General features: G+C 42.1%; 1 protein-coding gene across 25 annotated transcripts in view; it reads left to right on the top strand.

The window, feature by feature from the left end:
• The window catches only part of DOCK9 (dedicator of cytokinesis 9), a 291057-nt gene extending 272450 nt beyond the window's left edge, over positions 1 to 18607 (top strand). For 10 of the 25 annotated variants that reach the window (XM_045444848.1, XM_045444766.1, XM_045444687.1 and 7 more), the window contains 10 exons: positions 661 to 783; positions 1495 to 1608; positions 1824 to 1829; positions 2295 to 2330; positions 3170 to 3316; positions 6067 to 6277; positions 11612 to 11802; positions 14907 to 15007; positions 15143 to 15281; positions 17321 to 18607. In XM_045444848.1, coding sequence (XP_045300804.1) covers positions 661 to 783; positions 1495 to 1608; positions 1824 to 1829; positions 2295 to 2330; positions 3170 to 3316; positions 6067 to 6277; positions 11612 to 11802; positions 14907 to 15007; positions 15143 to 15281; positions 17321 to 17443 — 1191 coding nt within the window. In that variant the 3' untranslated portion in view covers positions 17444 to 18607. Of the gene's footprint in view, positions 1 to 660; positions 784 to 1494; positions 1609 to 1823; positions 1830 to 2294; positions 2331 to 3169; positions 3317 to 6066; positions 6278 to 11611; positions 11803 to 14906; positions 15008 to 15142; positions 15282 to 16239; positions 16248 to 17320 lie in introns of all 25 variants that reach the window. The other 15 variants (XM_045444882.1, XM_045444827.1, XM_045444717.1 and 12 more) reach the window with 3 other exon arrangements.
• Positions 18608 to 19168: the final 561 nt, after the last annotated feature.

The following is a 19168-nucleotide window of genomic DNA, read 5'->3' as shown; positions in this document are numbered from 1 at the left end:
GGCATCATGCCCACTACGTGCCATTACTAAATTGCTCTGAGGTGTCTAATTGGGTTTAAAGCCACAGTTAAATAACTTTGTGTTTCAGCATTGTCATTGTTTCTCAGAAAGGAAAAAAATTGAAATTCTAATTATAAAAAGAGAACTCAACAAAAATTGAGAGACTGTGTGAAGTGATCAATGTCAGTTTTTCCCATGGTATTAACTATTACACGGTCATACACTGTGATCCTGCATTTCTGCTTGTAAATGACTGAAAAATGGCTCATTAAAGAACATAGTGGGGGCACCTGGGGGGGCTCAGTCAGTTAAGCATCCAGCTTCAGTTCAGTTCATGATCTCACTTTTTGTGAGTTCGAACCCCACATCAGGCTTTCTGCTGTCAGTGCAGAGCCTGCTTCGGATCCTCTGTCCCCCTCTCTCTCTACCCCTCCTCTGTTCGCACTCTTTCTCTCTCTCTCAAAAATAAACATAAACGATTTTTTTAGAAAAAGAGCATAGTGATGAGCTATAACAAGTGTGGAAGTTAGTGTTTAGAAATATTATGTGTTTTGAAATTTTCTTCCTAACCCTCTTAACCAGTTAAGCGTTCTGCAAAGAATACGATGTCATGTTTCCCGTAACACTGTTCTCTGGCCGGTGGCCTTTTTCTTTGATCAGGATGTGCTCATGGAGCTTCTAGAGCAGTGTGCAGATGGACTCTGGAAGGCTGAACGCTATGAGCTAATCGCTGACATCTATAAACTCATCATCCCCATTTATGAGAAGCGGAGAGATTTTGAGGTATCAGAGTGGTTTGTTTCTTCCTCTTTGAGAGGACGGTGGGACGGCACATACACCCAGACCTTCTTGTATGCAAAGAGAGCAAGCAGACCCCAGTCAGAGATGACCATGTGGCCTCTGACCCTCTGTGTGATGCTGGAGGTCACCACCCTCAGAGCCATTATGCGACACCAAATCTCAAAAAACAAGGATTGGTAACTGTGGCACTCTACTTTTGAAAGGTTGCCAAGAACAGTTTTATGATCATCAGGTGCCTTCTTCCTCAGAGCTCTTCCTTGCTCCCCTGCATGGAAAGCTGGTGTCCCTGTCATCCTTCCTGGGCTGGGGGGTACGGGATGGGGAGTTGTCCAGCTTCTTTGAGCTTATCAAAGAAAGTAGGAAAAGCAGAGACTAAAAATGTCATCGTAGGACTCTACCATCTCCAACATGTCACATTAACTTGAAAACAAGTTGCTTACCACAATGTGGAGATTCGGTGGGTCCTTGGTACGCGAGGTGGCTTTCTGGGTAGAAAACATTGTAATCGAAGAAATGGTCATTACCATTGTGCATTACCATTGGTTTTTGGTCTTTTGGTTTTTTGTTTGTTTGTTTTTGTTTCTTTTACTCAAGTCCAAGGAATTTTTACTTATTCGTTCTCATTTAATTATTTTACAATTGATCCTACTAGTTACAAGTGGGAAGAAATGGGTTTTTTGTCCTGTTTTCCAGAGGCTAGCCCATCTGTATGATACACTACACCGGGCCTACAGCAAAGTAACTGAGGTCATGCACTCTGGCCGCAGGCTCCTGGGGACATATTTCCGAGTGGCCTTCTTTGGGCAGGTGAGGCTCCTCTCTGTTCCGCAGACCGTCCTTCTAAATCCTTGGGGTTTTTTATTTGTTTTTTAATTCTATAAAGTTGTATTTTGTAAGTGTTCTGTTTTCTATAAATGCTAATTTGATGAATTTGTCATATTTAGTATGGTTCTTATCTTCCTCGGTAGTAAACTTTCTGCTTTTTTTCTTTCTTCCTGTCTTTTCTTTATTACTTTCTTAAGGCAGCGGTAAGTTCTCCCTCCATAAGACATTTTTAGTGGCATCTTTGGTACTTCCGTGTGACTTGCAAGTTTCCTTTTCAAGTCTGTATGTATATCTGTCCAATCATTACAAACTCCAAAAAAAAAAAAAAAAATTAACATTTTATTCCATTTACAGAAATAAATCACTTGTTTCCTTACACATCTACACTGCATGTTTTAAAATCAAAATTAAGACTTTCTGGTTTCCTTTTTTCCCTGTGCATCTCTATATTTTGTAATATAATATCTCCACAAGTATATTTACTGTTGTAATATTTCAGAAACCCTGTATAAAAGGGTTCATTTAAATTTAACTGAAAGTTTAACCTCCAAAGTCTCTAACATGATTAAATGATATAAATTATAATCCATTTATTTAGGGTGTGTGGTTTTCTGTGAGCACTATATAACCTTCAATTTATCCTGTTATTGTCTTTTATAACTTTATAGCAATACCAGTTTACAGACAGTGAAACAGATGTGGAGGTAATTACAGTAAATGCTTAAAAAGCAAGTAATGTAGTGAAATTACTGCATCTACACTAGTTTGATGTGGGTGTTATTTGTCTCATGTTAGCCTGCATTTTTTTTTTAATATACTGTGTTTTTTTGCACCATTTTCTCTCTTTTATTTTTAGACGAGAAACTTTTTTTTTTTTAATTTCAAGTATTAACCCCAATCTGGACTTTAAAATTTTCAACCTTTTTCACTTCCCATGCAATTCTAAGCCTTGCTGTGTTCAGCAGACATGATTGGTGCTAAACCATATGATAATCAACTGGTGATCATGAAAATCTTTGCCGATGCCATGCTCCAGCCCTTTCATATTTTTCTCATAAGTAAAGCAAAATAGAATTTATACAAACTTCAGGTAACGTTTGCCATAACGTTTGCCAGAGCTGCTCCAGACTGGAATGTTTCTGTTTATGCCGTAAAATCCTGTGAAAATGGGGGAGGCATGAGATGGGAGGTGTGTACATTTCCTGCCGAATCATTTCATAGTGAGCTCTGCTTCTTGGGAATGTGAAACAGGCTTGAATCCCATCATTAGATCATGAGAGAACAGTCTCGAGTCCCCAGTCTTTCATTTCACTCAACATTCTTGAATGAGTTTGCAGTTTTGTTTCTTTTATCTTTGCAACCTGATTTCACATTATTATCATTTTCCTTCCTATTCAGAAAGCCTGTTTAAGTAGGACTTTATTTTAGAATCATTCCCTCCCACCTTTTTTTTTTTTTTAACCCCTATAACACAAGAACCCTTCCTGGGTGGTAAGCCTGGGGCTATACCTGGGAACAGCTCTAATTGTGCTTTATGTCACAGGGATTCTTTGAAGATGAAGATGGAAAAGAGTATATTTACAAAGAACCCAAACTCACGCCTCTGTCAGAAATTTCCCAGAGACTCCTTAAACTCTACTCAGATAAATTTGGTTCTGAAAATGTGAAAATGATACAGGATTCTGGCAAGGTATGACCATGTTTGGAAATGTTTCATAGTCATGATATTGTATTGATTGATTATTCAGCCTGCTGGCTGAATGTGGGACCTGTTTTTCCAGACCACTTCCTCTAAGGAACAACCTCTCCTCTCTTGTGCAGCAGGGATGATGGAAGGGAACCTGGGGCCTCACCACTCCAAATAGACTTTGATGCTCACCCTGATTTCCACCCCACACCTCTCCTGGCCACCCGAATCCTATTGCTGGTCCCCTATGGGCATCAGTGCATTCGGGCTGATGTAACAAACACCGCAGACTGAGCAGCTTATCAACAACACGAATTTCTCATAGTTATGGTGGTTGGGAAAACCTAGGTCAAGACGTCAGCAGTTTCTGTGTCTGGTGAGGTCCTCCTTCCTGGTTCACAGATGAGTATCTCCTCCCTGTGTCCTCACATGGTGGAGGGGGTGAGGGGTCTCTGTGGGGCCCCTGTTAGAAGGGCATGAATCCCATTCGTGGGGGCTCTGCCCTCATGACCTGGTCACCTCCTGCCTCAGTGCCATCACACTGGAGGTTAAGATTTCACTCTATGAGGGGAGCCTAGGTGACCCAGCTGGTTAAGCATCTAACTCTTGGTTCAGCTCAGGTCACCATCTCACGGTTTGTGAGTTTGAGCCCCGAGTTGGGCTCTATGCTGATGGTGGTCTCTGTGCAGCTCTGTGCTGGTGGTGCAGAACCTGTTTGGGATTCTCTCCCCTCCTTCTCTCTCTGCCCCTCTTCCACTTGTGCTCTCTCACTCTCTGTCTCTCAAAATAAATAAATAATCTGTAAAAAAAATGATTTCACCCTATGAATTTGGAGGGGACAGACGTTCAGTCCATAGCAGCAAGCTTCAGAGAGATACCCTGACTCACTGGTTATCCCTCTGTGGGAACTTAGATTAGAACCTCTGTCATCACCAGGTGCCGTTTTCCTCAGAAACCTTCCTTGCCCCACCTGCGTGGGAAAACGGTGTCTCTGCCACGTTGGGTAGCACACCTCCTTGCACCTGCCTTCCAGAAATTCATTAAACTCTCTCACCCACTGCTGTCTTCTGTCCTCTTTCCTTGGTCCTCACAGGTGAATTCTATACCAGAGAGTTGCGTGAAGGAAAGAGATAAACACACATTGTTGGTCTGTTTTTAACCAGAACCCTTAACATGACCTTTTGAAGGCCTACTTTTTTCCTAAACCGAACTACCCGGGTCCAATTTGCCTCTTTTCTCTGAAACTGAAACCTTTGTCTGTGTCAAGCTGTGGCTTCAACGTGACAACCTCTCCTCGGGACCCTCATGTGCATTCTTCTTCCCCCTCAATCCGCTGTCCTTGCAGCAGCTGGAACACCTTCCCGACCTTCTTCCCTTCCCCCAAACACCGGTCCTCCGTTGCTCCTGTTTCGCATGTACAACTTCGGAAATGACAACTAGGGAAATACCACTGAGAACTAGGCAAGCATGTGCATTTCCACTGCTTTTACATTGCTTCTGCTAAGGAGAGTCACATTTCATAGGTTTGAACACAGTTGTAGCGATTGGCCGGATGGCTATTTCTAAAATAGAAGTTATAACTCATGACTTTATGTATTTTCTTAACTTCCAAAGTTTTAGGCATGTCCATACCCATTTTTCATTTTTCTTCACAAACATTCCTGTTGAGAGGACAGTGGCGCATGATAACTAGAGGCTTTTAGCAAAACCTTCTTGGCCTTATTTATTTGTCAGCCCCAGTTCCAGAATTGTCTCCAAATTCTTTGCCCTCATTTCTTTCACACCCTTCCCCTTTTATTGCTCTACAAGCTTAAATACAATTCATTTGTGCAAAATTCATTTGTCTCCCTAATATATTAGCTATTGGGCTTGTATGGGAAATATCTATGTTTAATGTTCTATCTAGCACATCACAGATGTTAGAGCACTGCTAATTGAATTGTAGCAATGCAGTTTTAAAAGCGTTTATGTGCTGAGTTAATCAGGAGCTAAACTTATGGTTAGATTAGTCTTAGACTAGTCTGTACCTGTATTAATTCGTCCACTTCTATTTACATATAATCTGTGGATTAATTATAATTTGAGGTTCTAGGTATTAAACATTATTACTAAAATAAACATTTTTCTCTCTAAGCCAAATATGTAAAAATGCAGTTCAGGAAGCCAGCAGGAAAATCCAGACAGGGAGTCACTCAGCAAGAAAACTAACATGATGTCTTAAAAAAAATTCAGTGTCAGGAAAAAAAAAAGTGGAGAATATTAGATTAAATATGATCGTTTATTAGATTCTGGTTCAAACACAAATAGTGATAAATAACATTCTGGGGACATTTGAGAAACTTTAATGGACTGGGTGTTGAATTAAGTTAGTTTTATTGGGTATGATATACATTATGGTCATGGAGGAGAATGTCCTCCTGTTTAAGAGATGCTGGTGGAAGTGCCATGATGGATGGCACTTTGAAATGGTTCAACAACAACAACAACAACAAAAAGTCTATACGTACATGTGTAAGTGTGCGTCCACGTATGCGCGCGCACGCGTGTGTGTGTGTGTGTGTGTGTATGCTTGAACAAAGCATTAGCAATTGTTCTAAGTGGTGGGTATGTGGGTGTTTGTTGTACTATTTTTTTTTTCCACTTTTCTAAACTTTTCCAAATCTTCTATTAATAAGTGGAAAGACAAGCTTAGGGATGCTTTGAAAGAGTCCTTCAAATAGCACAAATCTCCCCTTTTGTTTATTCCCTTAAAGGTCAACCCTAAGGATCTGGATTCCAAGTATGCATACATCCAGGTGACTCACGTGATTCCATTCTTCGATGAAAAAGAATTGCAAGAAAGGAAAACGGAATTTGAGAGATCTCATAACATTCGCCGCTTCATGTTTGAGATGCCCTTCACTCAGACCGGGAAAAGGCAGGGCGGGGTTGAGGAGCAGTGCAAACGGCGAACCATATTGACAGGTACCGTTGCCCTGGCTTCTCTTCGCTTCTTTTCTTTTCTCTTTTCTTTTCTTTTCTTTCCTTTTCTTTTCTTTTCTTTTCTTTTCTTTTCTTCTTTCCTTTCCTTTCCTTTCCTTTTCCCTTTTCTCCTTTTTTCTTTTCCTTTCTTTTCTTTTCCTTTCTTTGCTTTTCTTTTCTTTGCTTTTCTTTTTTTATTAATTTATTTTCGAGTTAAATAACATACAGTGTAGTCTTGGCTTCAGGAGTAGAGCCCAGTGATTCATCTCTTACATATGACACCCAGTGCTGATCCCAACAAGTGTCTTCCTTAATGTCCGTCACCGTTTACCCCACCCCCTCCAGCAACCCTCAGCTTGTTCTCTGTATTTAAGAGTGTCTTATAGTTTGTCTCCCTCTCTGTTTTCATCTTATTTTTCCTTCCCTTCCCCTGTGTTCATCTGTTGAGTTTCTCAAATTCCACTTAGGAGTGAAATCATATGATCTCTTTTTCTAACTGACTTATTTCGCTTAGCATAATACCTTCCAGAATCCCATACAGACATTAGCCTGGACACCGAGGTAAAGAATTCTCTGGAAGGGATCCAGAAGCTTCTAGTAGGAAGGGCCCTTCAGGCTTAGTTAACTTTCGCCAGATATCTATTTCATTTTAACATTTATCTAATGCTTACTTTTGAATACTCCTGACATTTTTCTATTTATCTGTTAACATTTTCTTCTTCTGCTCAACCAGAAGTTCATACCCGAAGTCAAGTCACTGACCCTTTTTTAGAATCTGATGAAACCAGTGGACCCTTATCTCCTCAGAGAGCTTTTGCACACAATTTCAGGTGACTTACAGACACCTTCTGAAACCCATGCAGACCCCTCTCCAGGCCCAGGGCCTCAAGAGCCCCTGCACACGGTTCTGTGTCTCCTTCCAGGAAGAGACCCCTACATGTCTTTCTCACACAGTTCCTGGCCTGAACCTGGTCAGGGATTTTAGACTGAGTGAATAAATAGGATATGAGGTTGGATCCCTTGTGTCTCATCTCTGAGAGTGGCTGGCCAACCTCAGCTTGGATACCGGCCCTAGCAGGAAGCTCACTGCCTTCAGAGGCTCTCCGTTCAGCTGTGACAGGAGCTTTAATAGATCCTTGGACCCTGGTTAGCCATTGATAACCCATTCTCAGAAATGTGTTTTGCATCATTTCCTAGTTCCTGACAGTGTAGACTCTTACCTTCTCTGGGGGAACCTGACCTTGTCCACTCTTGGGTTGGGGTCAGCAGCGTGACTAGGGTAACCTAAAATAGAACACTTTCTTGACCTCAAAAAAAGTCGGTGAGAGGTCTGCTCAGAAAGCCAGGTGTGTCTACATCCGCTGTTTCAAAGAGTGATAGTTCAGTAGAACCAGAAAGGTGTCCATTGCTCTGTCTAGAAGCCGATGTTGCCGGGCAATAATAGGGAACAGTGTGATGATGAGTGAAAGGACCCCTGTTAAGATGCCACATTTCACATGGGCTCCACTCTCACCACTGAACTGGACACTTTCAGTGGGTGAGTCTGTATCTCAGTAAAGCTATTACCAAAGAAAGAACATGACTCATTGTAAAATAGCTCAGAACAGCATATTACAGAGAATTCTTCACCCTTCCTAGGAAGGAACTGAGATAAAAGTTAAAATTAAAAAAACAAAAAAAACTCCTGCTTTCTTAAAGAAAGAGCCCCTACTACTTTTAGAGTAATGATAACATGTGAAATTCAAACAGTATTGTCCTCAAAAATGGTAGTCCCTCCCCATAGGGAGAGGAGTTGTTTTTCTCATGGACACAGTAGCAAATTCTTCTTCTTAGACAAGATAACTACATTTCTAGGTGGGGTCACTATGCCAGCTTGGGGCATTTATCTCTACAGTCATGACCTTAAGTCCGTGCTTATCACACTGTTCCTGGACCTGCAGCATAAGCATCATCTGGGAACGGGAGAAATTCAGATTTGTGGGCCCCGCCCAGCCCTGCTGAATCAGAAACTCTGGGCGTGGGGCCCGGCTAGTTGTGTTGAACAAGCCCCCCCGGGTGACTCTGGTGCCGCTCCAGTTTAAGCACTGCGCTTAAAATAAACCCACTTCCCTGATGAGTCAGGGTCAGGATTTTTTATTAGGATTTTTCTGCTCAGGTAGCATTATCGATTCAGAAACAGTGTTTTCCCTGGCCAGATTTCCTTCAGGGTCACAGTTTATCATTTTGTCACAGAAATGTTTTTGATCAGCTAGAGAACAAGAGCAAAGCTCTGTACCTGCCGGAACAGAGGAGACAGAGTATCACCACTGCAGAGAGAGGCAGAGTTAACACAGGGGTGTCAGCTCATCTGTGGGGATGGGAAAGTATGGGCAGTACAGAGCCTGGGCCTCGCCCTGCAGACCCAGGGCAGTGCTCACTGTGATCCCGGACAAGTCACCTAACCTCTCTCTATGCCTTAGTTTCCCCATCTGTAAAATGGATAGACTTACACTATCCATCTTGTGTTGAAGAACATCATAAATGATACCCAGGAGGGGCAAGAATGTACTTTATTTCGCTGGATCTTATCCACCCGTGGTCCCCTTGCCTTTTGAGGTTGCTAATGAGCCAAAGGGGATTACAGTACAACAAAATACCCAAAAAAGGTATAGTTTTCACCCTGAAAGATCTCCAAATATCAAAAGGATAGTTACTGGGCAGCATAAAGATTTAGAGAAAGGGTTGTAAAAATGCTACTAAAAACACGTGAGCTCCATATCAACCTTTACAGGCACACAGACCAGGATATTCCAAAGACTTTGAACTTGAGAGTTTTCCCCTATGTTATTAATCCTTCAGGCTCTTCTTCCATTGCTTTCCTTCAAACCAGACCTTTGACCATCCAAGTTGTGGGGGAGCCCCGGCCCTGCCTGCCCTCTGAACCCGGCAAAGGCTCACTTCCCTGGGTAGGTCAGTCAGTTCACTGCAATTGTGGGATCATTTGGAAAACCAGGAAAACCTCCACACCCCTTCTGTGTAAATTTCTGGGCCTGCCTCCCAACTTAACCCCCTCCTCTCTTCCTGTCATGGAACTCCTGCCATGGAGCTTCTTCCCAATCACTATTCCAGATTCTTCCAAATCTGCCCAGACTCCCACTCAGGGGAGAAATATTCTCCTGCTCTTCACCTTCTATTCAGTCTCACCAGGCTGTACAGGCACCCATGCCCCTCAGCCCCTTCTTCCTCACCTTCCTTCCTGAAAGGCTGCACAGCATGAGGTCCGGCCCTTTTATAGTAACGTGATGCTTCACTCAGTCAGTCACCTAACCTTCCACCCTCCAGGCCACTTTGCTCTTTCATTTAACCATTTGGACACTAATGCATTATTGATTCCACAACATTTATGGAGCACAGGCAGTATTCCATCCTGGCTTTGTAACAAAACACACACGTCTGCATTAGGCAGTCTCCTTCTAGCAGAAGGAGACAGACAATAACCAGTAAACATAATGGGTAAACATACCTGTGTTGGAAGGTAATACGTGTTCTGGACAAAAGCAAAAGGAGATCAGAAAGGTGGGACTGAAGGGGTAGGGTTGCAATTTAAAATGGGGTAGCCCAGAGGGGCCTCACTTGAGGAGGTGACACTTTAGTCCAGACTTGAAGGAGGTGAGGGAGTAGGCCATGCAAACATCTGGAGGAAGAAGGAGCTATCTGGGCAAAAGCCAATGGGTGGGGGTGCTTGTGCCCAGCACATTCAGGGGACAACCAGCAGGTCAGCATGGCTGGAGCTGAGTGAGTCTGAGGGAGAGGAAGAAAGATGGGGCCAGCAAGGAAGGCAGGGGGATCCCAGCTCACGTGGACCTGGTGGGCTCATGCACAGGCTCTGAGTTTTCTGTATCATTATACTCTCCCTTGCTTCTCTAAGTCTCCACTTACCATCAGAAGACTCAGGACTTTTACGCTGAATGAAATCCGTATAGTCCGCGTACATCTCACAGACATCCGTGGAATTAACTGTTCTCTCAGAAATACTCAAAAATAACTGTGATTACACTAATCACCTGTGTTTTGACACCACTGTTAGCCTCATGAAACGCTTCCACGGCACTTCTTACTCATGGCAGTGCAGTGGCAGTCTGTAAAGCGCTTTCTGTCCACCCTCTGGCTCCCCGGCTGGAGAGCAGCGAGGCCCAGGTCTTACCACACTACCAAAGAAGCGTCAGGTTCCAAGAGGATTGATCAATCCCACTGCTGCCACTTAAACACCATCCACAAGGAATGCAAAAGAAATAGGAGACACAGACCTTTGGTCTGTGATCGATAAAACATTGAGGGACTAGAACAGGCCTGTCAGGGTGTGACTTGAGGCTGTGGCAGGCTGAACACCTCCCGCTTTGTGCAGACTTTGGGTGACCCACCTGGACTCTGTGCTGCATGGTGCTGGCCCTGTTTTCTCACTGAGGCCTTTCTAAGTAAACCCTCCCTAGCCACTTACTAAACGGCAATGATCCAAGCATAACACTCCCGTCTTACTTTTGCTTGTTAAAAAATAAAATTAGCTTTTAAGCATTTATATTCATGTCTATTCATAAATATATATTAAATAAAGATATTAGAGATATTTATATGCCATGTAAAGCAAAAAGGTAGAAATTTAAAACAGACCCAAATTAGAACTGGCTGTTTTTCTATTTATTTTGTTGATACGTTCAGGCATCTTATTATGATAAGTATAAGAAAACATAAATATTCTTATTTCTGTTTTTTATTCACTTCTGTTTCAAAATATCTTTATGATGAGTGTGACTTCAACAGCCTGAATTTCTGGTTTATAAAATACTTGGAAATATGTTCTCACTTGTTATTTTTCACTGATTTCTCTGATTTGTGCAAATTCAAGCATGTAATTCAAAATTCTCTAGAGAAGTGAATTTTCTCAAGGATATGTTTATGGAACTATTTTCTGGACTTAAAATCTGGTCTGTTGATATCTCAAAACTCTGTACCGTTCTTAATGTTTTCAAAGCCCTCTTACACCTACTAGTCTTTCAGATCTCACAACTTCCAAGGAAGGTAAGGCATTTATGGTTAAGAAAACTGAGCAGGAAATGATAGTAATTTCTTCAAACATACACACAAAGACCCAACTCTCTTGACTTTGCACCATACAACCTGTCATTAAACATGCGCAGTGATAAAGGAAGACAGTGCTGTGGTTCCACGAAACCCTGGCATGTGACTTTAGCAAGATTTGGGTTCCTTATCTATAAAATGGGAATAATAAGTACTTCTACCTCAATAGTAGTAAGGACGATACAAGCTGCGGCATCATTTCTGCGACTTGTTCCTCCACAGCAATACACTGCTTCCCTTATGTGAAGAAGCGGATCCCCGTCATGTACCAGCACCACACCGACCTGAACCCCATCGAAGTAGCCATTGACGAGATGAGTAAGAAGGTGGCCGAGCTCCGGCAGCTGTGTTCCTCAGCTGAAGTAGACATGATCAAGCTGCAGCTCAAACTCCAGGGCAGCGTGAGCGTTCAGGTGAGCCCAGCGCTGTCAAAGCAAACCACAGGGCAACAGACGCAGGGGCTCATTTGGACCTTGGTAAATTTCAAGCCTAGCAAGGTCTAGTGTAGATCCCTACTTGACCTGGTCATCCCAGTTACCTTCCAGTATCTGTGCAGTGTCTCCTGATACCAGAAGGGGGCGGTAGACTTGGGGCCCCCATCCAACCCCACCTGGAGGAGTCTTTTTAGTACTTTGGGGAATTCTAGGTGCCTAACTGGAAACATCAAGACTCTTCTAAATATAAAGAAGTGTGAATCGCTGTAGGGTTCCTTACAAAACTGTTGTTTTCTGGTTTCTATGAAAATTGTATCTGAAAAAGTACCTTAAGTTTCACTCTCTTAATGGTATGTTTTGATTAACAGAAATTTATTCATTTTATGGTAAATTAATTAATTTTTCCTTAATTAGTAACATTTTTGTGCCCTCTTTAAGAACTTCGTTCTTAAATCTGTTTCAAAAATGTTCTCCTATGTTTTCTTCCTTTGTTTAGTATTCCTGTATGGATCTGCAATCCAGCTGGAATCTATTGTATGTGGTAACAGATAGGGGTCAAGATACATTTTTTCCATATAGTTATCCAAGCAATGTGCACCATTTAGTGAAAAGATAATTTTTTATCTACTGATTATATATGTATGTTCAGTTGTGAAAATTCAATAAGGTATGACCTCATGGTATATGTACCTTTTTGTTTGTATATTATACTTCAAAATAATTGGTTTTTAAAAGGTATCTTACTTACATGATTTCCAAGGAAATTGGCAAATCACCTCCTTCCAGTGATTTGTATGCTTCTTGCTTTAGTGATTTTTTAAGTATATATAGATAATTCTAGCACATGTTTTACACACACACACACACACACACACACACACACACCCTTATATCCAATTCCTTTCTTCAAAGAAGGTTACATTTGGGGCACCTGGGTAGCTCAATTGTTTAAGCGTCCAACTTCGGCTCAGGTCATGATCTCATGGTTCATGAGTTCAAGCCCCACATCAGGCTCTCTGCTAACAGCTCAGAGCCTGGAGCCTGCTTCAGATTCTGTGTCTCCCTCTCTGCTCCTCCCCACTTATGTTCTATCTCATAAATGTCTTACATTTATGAAAGTTGCATGTAGATGTAATATGTAAGTTTTAAGGGTTTTTTTCGTTTATTTTCTGGAATCAGTTCTTGTTACCTTTCTAATCAAATACACACTGGATTGTTGCCTAACATTTTCTAAATGTCATTCACCACAAAAGGGCTTGTAGATGTTTCAACCTCTTCCCTCATGACCTGAAAGACTTATGTACCAAAATAAGTTATCAAGTGAATATGATAACTATTCTAGCAACATGAGCAATTACATAATGGGTCCAGAGGCCACACTTTTCTGCAACTATAAAAACAAAACCACTCATTAACATAGCCTGGGAACATCCAGCCTCTATCAGAACACCAGCGGAGAGGTATGGGCGCCAGTAAAGGGTGGGGCTGGACAGGTTGAGCTTTCTAAAGGGCATAATGTGCCCTTCCATTTGACAGTGACCTTAGAGATTTATAAATACCCAATCATCTTTAAGAAGCAAAGATCATTATTCCATGATGATGAGTTTCTTTTTAAAGTTTATTTCTTTATTTTGAGAGAGACAGACACAACGTGAGCAGGGGAGGGGTAGAGAGAGAGGGAGAGAGAGAATCCTAAGCAGGCTCTTGAGCCAATGTGGGGCTTGAACTCACCAACCATGAGATCATGACCTGAGCTGAAACCAAGACTCAGACGCTTAAATGACTGAGCCAACCAGGTGACCCTGAGGAGATTTTTTTTTTTTTATACGTGTGTGCCCACCAAGGTAACAGTGAAGTTGCAGCTATAGGAAATTAACTTTACCATTTTATTTAGGTATTTCTGTAATTCTCATACCAAGAACCTCACTGGGGTTGCTCTTGTATAGGACAGAGCCATCATGGTGGCTATATGACTCTGTACTCCAAGATCTGGTTATGTTAGTCCTTATGAAATCATATCAGCTTTCCTGTTTGCATATCCTTAAAATTGAGTATATTGTGTCATTTTAGGTAATTGGTCATTTGGGTCATGTCCAGATCATTAGCATAGTTCCCATGCAACACCAGTATGATGATACCTGCAGTCATCACAGGTTAACTAGTTGTTCCTGACTTGGAGGCCCATCTCCCACCACTGTGGCCCTCTGTGTCCCCACCTCTGGTATGAATTCCCACACCTCAGCTCTCCTGCCATTACTGCACAGGTCATGCCTACCGTGGGTCAGAACCACAGCCCAGCTCCTTCACCAACAGTGACAGACCCTCCCTACTTACTTACCTTCCAAGCCCACCAGACCTCCCAGGGAAAATGATGTGATAATCACATGTCAAGTTCTTTCTCACGCCATCTCAGATGCCTAGGACTTTCTCTTTCCCACCCAGTGTATCTGACCTTCTTTCTCTCCACATTCCCATGTATCCTGACTATCCAACTTCAAGGAACTCTTCTTGGCTAATCAAGAGATGCAGGGTTCTGGTTCACTCACCCTGTTGCTAAATGCCCCTAATCTTTGGCATTCCAGCACACCTCAGCTGGTTACTTCATTTGAAGATAGCAAATCGATTTGCCCATGGCTGTCTACACAGTTCAAAGAGGTGAACGGTTTTTAAAAAAAATGGCCAATATACTATATTCTTTAGTTTTTCACTGAACTCACACATGGACCTTCAATCAGTGTAGAGTAGCACAAATACCAATTGGAAGACTTGGGCTCTGACCTCAGGTGTTTTGCTTATTGGCTGTTCAACCTTGAACAAGTCCTTCAGTTTTCCAAACTCTACTTCCTCCTTCATAAAATGAGCCATCATCTCAAACACCCTGATGATGTCTGAGGTGATAAAATCAAATGACATATAATAATATAAACTTTGTTCATGGTTTCCTCTTTCAGATTGTCAGTTCCTGGAGGGCAGGAGTCATGACTAGCTTGAACAGCGTTGTTAGCACATGCCAACTGAAACCAAATCAATGAGAATGGTCATTTTTATAATAACATACTTTAAAATCTTTGTTCTTGATCTAGGTCAACGCAGGTCCACTAGCATATGCCCGAGCTTTCCTAGATGACACAAACACAAAAAGATACCCTGACAACAAAGTGAAGTTGCTTAAAGAAGTTTTCAGGTAAAGTACACTGGAAATGTCTCTTTCTCTTCAAGTATCCATCATATCTGTGCTCATTCAAGAAAGAGAAGCTACCAGTTGGACTCTCTCTTTGTCCTCAACATGCCTTTTTTTCCCTCTCTCTTACCATTTCAGGCAGTTTGTGGAAGCTTGCGGTCAAGCCTTAGCGGTAAATGAGCGGCTGATCAAAGAGGACCAGCTAGAGTACCAGGAAGAAATGAAGGCCAACTACAGGGAGATGGCGAAAGAGCTTTCCGAGATCATGCACGAGCAGGTAAGTGCCACGCTCGGTTCTTGTCATTTTTGGCAAGCACGTGCTAGTTGGGTTCTCACATGCGCCCTGGGATGGCCTAAACCTTGTGATGTCCTTCCAGAATTTTGGTATCTGAAGAGTAATGTAGCATGCTACACGCTGCTGCCCTCTGAGCGCAGGTTACCTGGGGAAGGGCTAAGAGCTAGCCCGCCTGTTAACATCCAACACAACCAGAGGAGAGCAGCACCCACCTCCTTTTTGTCACTCTTAGAGGTGGTTGTGGTTCGAAGCTCTGTCTCTCCCCACCCTAATCTAGCTCAAAGCAAAACAAAACTCACATAAAAAAGAAACACCTAGCTTGTTCCTAGAAATCTTTTTATTCACCCAATCCTTTGAAAGACCAAGACTTGCCAGCCTAGTTTAAAGAATTTTCTGTTAACATTAAATGTCTTTCGCCACTTAAAAGAACAGGGTTGTTCAGTTTTTGACTGTTCACAGCTGACTTGGGTGCCCCAATGGATTCTTCACGGTGGCTTCTCTAGTCCTTGTTATTTTGGGCATCTTTCCTGGTTACATGGCTACTATCACCTTCCTGTGTGAGCACCTTTCAGTAGGATCATGTATGTGGGCTCAGTAGTCAGAGGGGCAGCTACCCAGGCAACTAAGTACATGTCAAAGAGCAGCTTCCAGAGTACTGATTTTGTAGGGGTCCATTCTCCATCGGCCACAGTGACTTCTTCCAAATCACAGTGCCATTCTTCACAAGTAACATGAGCACTTCCATTGCACATAACTCCTTTTCCGGTTTCCTACACGATTGTCGTTCAGTCTCTCAAATGAAAGCCAGGACCACTTATATCAGTTAACATATCATGTGACGATCCAGTTAGGAAATTTCTTTTGCAGGAAACTAACTGAAATGTCTGATCTTTAACTTGCTTGCTTTTTTTTTCCTCCTCTTCCATGCTAACACATTCAGATGGGATGGTAATGTCATTTTTTGATTTTATTTTTCTGAACCTCGATAAACTGCTTCACATAAAGTTATGACTGAGTTTGAATAACTGCAGACATTGGCATAAAGTGTGTGGAGAGGGAGGCACCCTCTTCTGGGCATGTAGAAAAGTAGAAAAAAATTGAACTGATGAAAGAAATACATGTGTGAATGATAAAGCAGAAAAGGGATGGTCTCATGAAAATTAGTTTTTGGAGAAAGCCCAAGGTCTTTTCCATGGAGCCTACAGATTGCTGTGTAACAGAGAGTTTGATCAGTGGGTGTCAGCATTTGGCACTAGAAGAGAAGAAAGTAGGAAAACAATGTGGACTGATAATGTTAGAATAAGCTCCCATATCATATGGACATTTCTCGCAGTGCCGTGCTCTAAACTGCACCTTGAACTTTCCATTATCTCAACAACTGTGAAGATTAAACTCTTTTGAATCCTTAAGCAAAAAGGGTTGTGACCTGGAGTAGACTTGCTTTTGGTTTTCCCAGGGGAGCCTCTGACTGTGTATGTTCCTCTCAATTTCCACCTGGCAGTAGGTCAAGTCTCGCCCCTAGAATTCTCCCCCGCGTTACCGAGTGTGAAGAGAGACCTGTTCAGGGTCATAGGGGCAGCTGCTGTCTCTTTCCCAGGATGGAAATCTGTAAGACCCTGAGAGAAGGAGCCAGTGGAAAAACAGAGATGCTCAGGACTCATTTTAAAAGACTTTTCCAAGCGACAGGGCTAGATCGTGTCCCTGGCAAGTACATGTAAGATAGACTTCACCACCTTATAATCTGGTGAGTCTAGAAGAGAAGGCTCCATTCAGTACTTTATAAAGGAAACAAAACCCATTGTACTTGAATTTCCCTTAAAATCCTGATCTGAAAAAGGCCATTTTCTAGATGAGCTGACACAATCCCTCTGCAAACCGCCAAAGCCGAGCTCTCTGAGCATACCATCATTCAGAGTAACAGTGACCATTGGATGATAAATTGTGTTACGTGAAACACGCCATTTTGAGAAATGTCTTTAGGGGCATTACACTTCAGTAATGTTGTGTTTCTGTGCCTCAAGATTTGCCCGCTGGAGGAGAAGACGAGCGTTTTACCGAATTCCCTTCACATCTTCAATGCCATCAGCGGGACTCCAACAAGCACCCTGGTTCACGGAATGACCAGCTCGTCCTCAGTTGTGTGATTTTGCCTCACGGACCGTATGTGGGGCTTTGTCATTTGCAAACTCAGGATGATTTCCAAAGTTAATCACTGGGCTCGTGCAAGACACAGGGAGGACCGAGCACAAGAAGAAGTGAAGGGGAATGGAAGAGAAAGGAACTCAAGAACGGTGTTATTTCATAGCCGATTTTCTAGAAGAGTCATAAGAGGGTACACATATTTTTTTAAATCTTGCTGGCAATATTCGAACTTTTCATTATGTCTTAACGGGGGTGTGTGGCAAACTCTCTTAAGCTGGAGTGAGATTTTATTCTTCCTTACAGAGTAGTATTAAAATAAATGGCCTAGAGAAAACACGTGTTCTGGAATGTACAGAGCAGGGACAGTAGCACTGAAATGGAGGCTGGAGTAATGTTTGCCTCTAGGCTAAGCTGGAAAACCTTGAAAATATTTTTTTTTCCTGTGGCACATTCAGGTTGAATACAAGAACTATTTTTGTGACTAGTTTTTGATGACCTAAGGGAACTGATCATTGTAACTTTTGTACCAGTGAGCCAGAAGGTTGAGTGCTTTTATACTCATATACTTGCATCTAAAAAATAGGAAAGCTTAAGAAACTATGTGAGCTTAAAACTAGTCAAGCAGTTTAGAACCAAAGGCCTCTATTAATAAACAAAACTATGCTAAAAAATTTAAAAGTAGTATAGTATATTGTAATGTACATATGAGTTTGTTAATACAGTCTCCACACTCTGTACATACATGGATTACATTTCTACATTTTTTAATACTCCTCACATCTGCTTCTGCATTAAGTTTCGTTGTGACAAATTGGTGCCGTTCTTAGTATATGCAATACACTTGACTTTACTGTTTTATCCTTGTACATAAAAAAAGTGCAATATGGAGGTGTATACAGTCTTTGCTCTGTTAGGTTTATAAACTTTTAAAAAATCTCATCCTTTTGCCAAAGTGGTGGAGTATGTAATTGGTAAACCATAAATCCTGTGGTGAATCGTGGTGTGATTTAAAGCTTTCACCATGTTATATTTTCTTTTGAGACATTAATTTAGTAATTTTATATTTGGGAAAATAAAGGTTTTTAATTTTATTTAACTAGAATCTCTGCCCTGCTGTAAGTAAACATTCTGTACCACATCTGTATTAAAAATAACATTGCTGATTTTCTGGTAGTGAATATTGGGTATTTATTATTATTAGCCATTCCCCAGAGGGCCAGGATATTGGAATACTTGGGGGTGAACTAACATGGTATATGAAATTGGCTTTAAAAGTTGAGGAAAAGAAAGGGGCTGGGTGGAGGAGACAAGACTGACAAACGTTGGCAGTTGTTGAAGCTGAGGTTGGGTACATGGGGAATCGTGGTACCATTTTGTCTGCCCCCGCGTATGTCTCCGTGGTACAGATTTCAGGAGGCAGGTCTAGACCTCAGATCTGCCAGTTGCCTTGGATAAATGCGCTGCTGCACCGTGTCCTGGCTCTGAATTCTACTAGCTGTTGCCGAGCCTGCACAGACACCTGTGCCCTCTGGCTTTTCCTCTTCAGCTCTGTCGAGAGTTCCATCTTCATCAGTTTCCTTGCTTGCTTTTGAGATGACTACTCGGAGACAAGCTGGTCACTGAGCCAGCCGTGCGCTGGCAGCCATGGGTGCACACGCCCTGCGATCTGTGTCATCCCAAAGAAAGCCAAGTCAAGTGACAGCTCTGATTGCAGGTGCCGGTCCTGC

Source organism: Leopardus geoffroyi, chromosome A1 (genome assembly GCF_018350155.1).
Source record: "Leopardus geoffroyi isolate Oge1 chromosome A1, O.geoffroyi_Oge1_pat1.0, whole genome shotgun sequence".
In the NCBI taxonomy this organism is placed as follows: Eukaryota; Metazoa; Chordata; class Mammalia; order Carnivora; family Felidae; genus Leopardus; species Leopardus geoffroyi.
The sequence above is the reverse complement of the archived record's forward strand: the minus strand, read 5'-3'. Positions and strand labels throughout refer to the sequence as shown.